This window comes from Naegleria gruberi, assembly GCF_000004985.1.
Source record: "Naegleria gruberi genomic scaffold NAEGRscaffold_136, whole genome shotgun sequence".
In the NCBI taxonomy this organism is placed as follows: domain Eukaryota; phylum Heterolobosea; class Eutetramitea; order Acrasida; family Naegleriidae; genus Naegleria; species Naegleria gruberi.
In genome coordinates this window covers 10,329-14,084 of record NW_003163194.1, presented here as the reverse complement: position 1 = coordinate 14,084, position 3,756 = coordinate 10,329, and the positions used below count along the sequence as shown (strand labels likewise).

Below are 3,756 nucleotides of genomic sequence, written 5' to 3'. Positions count from 1 at the left end.
AACTCTTCCATCCGGTCTCAACATGACATGACATTCTGGATAACAAGGAAACGAATTATGGAATGGTCTCTCCGAACTAGCAATTAAACATTCATCCAAGTCCAAAACCAAAGTCATTTCTCTATCGGATTTGATAGCAGGAAGAGAACACAATCCATCCCGAGAGGCATACTTGTAATTGATGGAATTATGACGAATTGTTGATGCAGATGATGATGAATTTTTGAATATTCTTCCATTCTTGTTAAAAGGGAAAGAAATTGATGATGAAAATTTGCAAGATTTTTGTGCTGTGAGAACTTTGAGCATTTTTTTCTAATTTTTAATAAAATTTTTCATTTTTCTTTTACAAATTAATGAAATAAGGGTATCATCAACAATTCTTAATTTACCTGAGGAGAGGTTTATTTTTCTTTACGATACATGACGTCTGTTCTCATGACATATTTAAATTCATTTGGATCACTCAACACACTTCCTTCATGATAATTCGAATGAACAAACATCAAGACTTGACCTGCTTGTGGTTTCACACTATGAATTATTTCACATCTCGAATTGAGAAAGTTAGTTTCACCTCCACTCTCCACATCATTCAAATATAAGAGAACTGTAATGAAAGATCTTTCCACAACTTTCATTTTCTTTCCATTAATTTCCACATTAAGAGTTGGTCTCTGAAAACAACCATCATAATGAGGAGCAAAATATTCTCCAGCTGCATACTTGTAGAAACGAATTCTTTCATTGAGACCACACAATTTAAAACCATCTTGTGGACCTACTTTGAGTGATGACACATTCTGTGGCAGGTATTTCTCTAATTTTTTGTAAAGCATGTCAGAATATTGCTTTTTATCAATCATGGCACGAGAGTTATTTCTAACATCTTTCATAATGGTAGATGAAGTAGGACCTGTTGAAATTGGGGCTTCTCCATAACCAATTTCTTCACTTTCTTTCAAAAGTTTCGAACATTCTTCTGTGGAGAATAAATTCTTGATAACCCAAATGTTGTTTGGATCAATGGTTTCAAGATGTGGTTGCTTAGAGGTGGATGAAGAGATCATTGTTTCTTTGTTTTTTTGAAAATAAATGATATAATTTGAAAAGTTTAAATAATAGTATGAACTTTGAGTTCACAGTTCGAAGCTAATAGGTGATATGAGAACACAATCAAAAATCCGTCAAGCACTTCACCACGTCGAACAGGGAGCTGCTGAATCTTATACTCCTCTCCTCAAATATCGTCAAGAAGATTTACGTGTTTATCAAGTTGCTAAGAAATTGCATACCATGTGGCAAGAAAGCGACTAGGAAAAGCCAATTACATATGATGATATCGAATTTGCCTTCAACTTGTACAAAGTACATTGCGAAAATATGAAAATGATGAAGAGTGAATACTCTCTTGAATATACCAAGTTGATGAAGGTTCTCATTAATATTGTTTTGGTAAACAGAGAATATTGCAAGGTTGCCAAACAAGTTCTCAATGAATCAACAAAGAAATACAAGAAGGATATTTCATCAATTGAATCGGCAATTGAATCTAAATTGAAGGAATATGAATCAACTCAAAGTAATCAAGACAAACTTTTAATGCTCAGACTCTCCTCATACACCATTCAATCTATTTCTAAATTAGACTCTGATTTGGATGCTTATGAAAATATGGTTGTCCAATGTGTGAAATTGATGTATCCAGAAAGATGTATTATCTATGATTTGGACCTTTGTAAAAAACTTCTTTACATTTGCCGTACTACAACAGCTTCTTCCCTTTTGGAAAAGAGCAAGGAAATTATGGATGTTTCCTCAGTTCACTATGATAGAGAAAAACTCTTCCAACAAGCTATTATTAGGGACAATTAAGGTCATCAAATGTAGCCCGTCTAGCTCAGTCGGTAGAGCGTCAGACTGTTAATCTGCAACAAATTTTGAAATGAAAAAAAGACTACAGCACCACAGGTTCCCAAGTTGTCCCAACCTCAGTACTGATGTGGCTCGACGATGCTTAACTTCTCAAATCGGACGGGATGAGGTGCATTCATCATTATATGGCCGTAGCCATTCATTACCTCAAAATGTGTAATATCAGCCCAATTCCATATTCACAGTGAACAAAACCAAGTGATGAGTCAAACCTTATTCTACCATTGCAATAAGGATATGATTATTAATTTACAAAAATCAAAAAAAATGAATAATCACTATCATCAGCACAATGATACGTTTGATGGTGATGATTGGAGCGAGAATTGTCCGATTTTGCTCTCCTCTCTCCTACAAACATTTCATTTAAAAATCTCTCCTCCTATATTATTTGTTACTGTTGAATATTATCAAAAAGATTATCAAAGACAGATTGGATATATTAAAATTCTTTAAAAATGAATTGAAAAGTGCACAAATAGGAGATGGGAAAATGAGACCAGCAGTTGAATTGGTCAAGGAAACACAGGACATTATTGAAAAATTGAAAACTTTTGAAGAATTATCGTTGAGCTATCCAAGTTCTAATTACTTTCATGAATCGTTTAATAATTATATAATAGAACAACAGGAAGCTTACGAACCAATTGAGTTGGATAATATTATTTCCATGCGAGGTTAGTTTATTCTTCTTCTTTCAAGTTTGAAAAAATTTTATGTAGAAAATACCAAGTCAACCAATGATTATGTACGAAATTCCTGTTATACTTCTATTTCAATACTAAAATATTTCAAAAATCTTAAATTTCTCTATCTAGCTGGGTCACCCTGTCAAATAAGAAGTAAAATGATCGACCTGTCACAGAAAAAAATTTAACAGAACTGCTTTCAGAATCAGAGAATGGAAAGTATCCAACATCAGAATATTTTGGTCTGAGAAATACTTATAATATTCCGCAACTCTTACCACTTATTATGAAATCAAATATTGCAAAAAGAGTTCGAGTATTGGATTTATCATTATCAGGTTCAATAACAGAAAATGATGCTCTATTTATTGCAGAGCAAATCCAATTACAGAGAAAAGAATTCACATTGTTAGAATTTGTTGATTTGAGATATAATAATATTCAACTTGAAAATAATCCGAATAGGGATATCGTGATTCAACAAATTGAAGAGGAATTCAACAAAATAGGAATTGCAGTTGATGTATCAAAATCTGATTATTGTAGAATTGCAGAACATTGAAATTTGTTAATCAATTAGTAAACTTGAATTTTACCATAGAAATCGTTATTAAGGAAACGTTTTGTTAATCAATGTAGCCCGTCTAGCTCAGTCGGTAGAGCGCAAGGCTCTTAACCTTGTGGTCGTGGGTTCGACCCCCACGGTGGGCGATTCTATTTTACAATCTAACACCTTATTTCTTGTTTATTTTGAAATAGTTAATTTTACAATAATAAATAATAATTTATCTATAATATTTCACTTATTTTAAACAATACTATCTATTTTTATTAATTTTTATTTAAAAAAAATGAAGAAGCGAATGAGAGAAGAATTTGATCGTAATTCAATCATGATGGAAGGAAAGGAGTAGGATAACTTATTCCCCGATGATATTTGTGAAGAAATTATGCAATGGCTAGCTTGGAAAGATGTTTTATTGAATTGTTGCCTAATTTCCAAGCAATGGTTTACAATTGCAAAATCAAGATATAGAGCAAGTATTCAACTCACATATGGTCAAGAAAAATTATGGCTATGTTTTATTAAAGAGCAGCAGGAAGGATTTCTCGTATATTTAATATTGGTGTT

General features: G+C 32.4%; 3 protein-coding genes and 1 non-coding gene across 4 annotated transcripts; 3 read left to right on the top strand and 1 right to left on the bottom strand.

The window, feature by feature from the left end:
- Window positions 1-404: 404 nt before the first annotated feature.
- Window positions 405-1,070, bottom strand: NAEGRDRAFT_54661 (uncharacterized protein; the record flags this gene model as incomplete). Its single annotated transcript, XM_002668638.1, has 1 exon — window positions 405-1,070. The coding sequence occupies one exon, from the start codon at window positions 1,068-1,070 to the stop codon at window positions 405-407; it is 666 nt and encodes a 221-aa protein (XP_002668684.1).
- Window positions 1,071-1,383: 313 nt separating this feature from the next.
- Window positions 1,384-1,875, top strand: NAEGRDRAFT_76396 (uncharacterized protein; the record flags this gene model as incomplete). The annotated part of the gene is made up of 1 exon (XM_002668641.1): window positions 1,384-1,875. The coding sequence occupies one exon, from the start codon at window positions 1,384-1,386 to the stop codon at window positions 1,873-1,875; it is 492 nt and encodes a 163-aa protein (XP_002668687.1).
- Window positions 1,876-2,428: 553 nt separating this feature from the next.
- NAEGRDRAFT_76395 (uncharacterized protein) lies at window positions 2,429-3,186 on the top strand (the record flags this gene model as incomplete). The annotated part of the gene is made up of 2 exons (XM_002668640.1): window positions 2,429-2,612; window positions 2,816-3,186. The coding sequence occupies 2 exons, from the start codon at window positions 2,429-2,431 to the stop codon at window positions 3,184-3,186; spliced, it is 555 nt and encodes a 184-aa protein (XP_002668686.1).
- Window positions 3,187-3,262: 76 nt separating this feature from the next.
- Window positions 3,263-3,335, top strand: NAEGRDRAFT_t862. Its single transcript has one exon. It is a non-coding gene; the product is annotated as a tRNA-Lys (tRNA).
- Window positions 3,336-3,756: the final 421 nt, after the last annotated feature.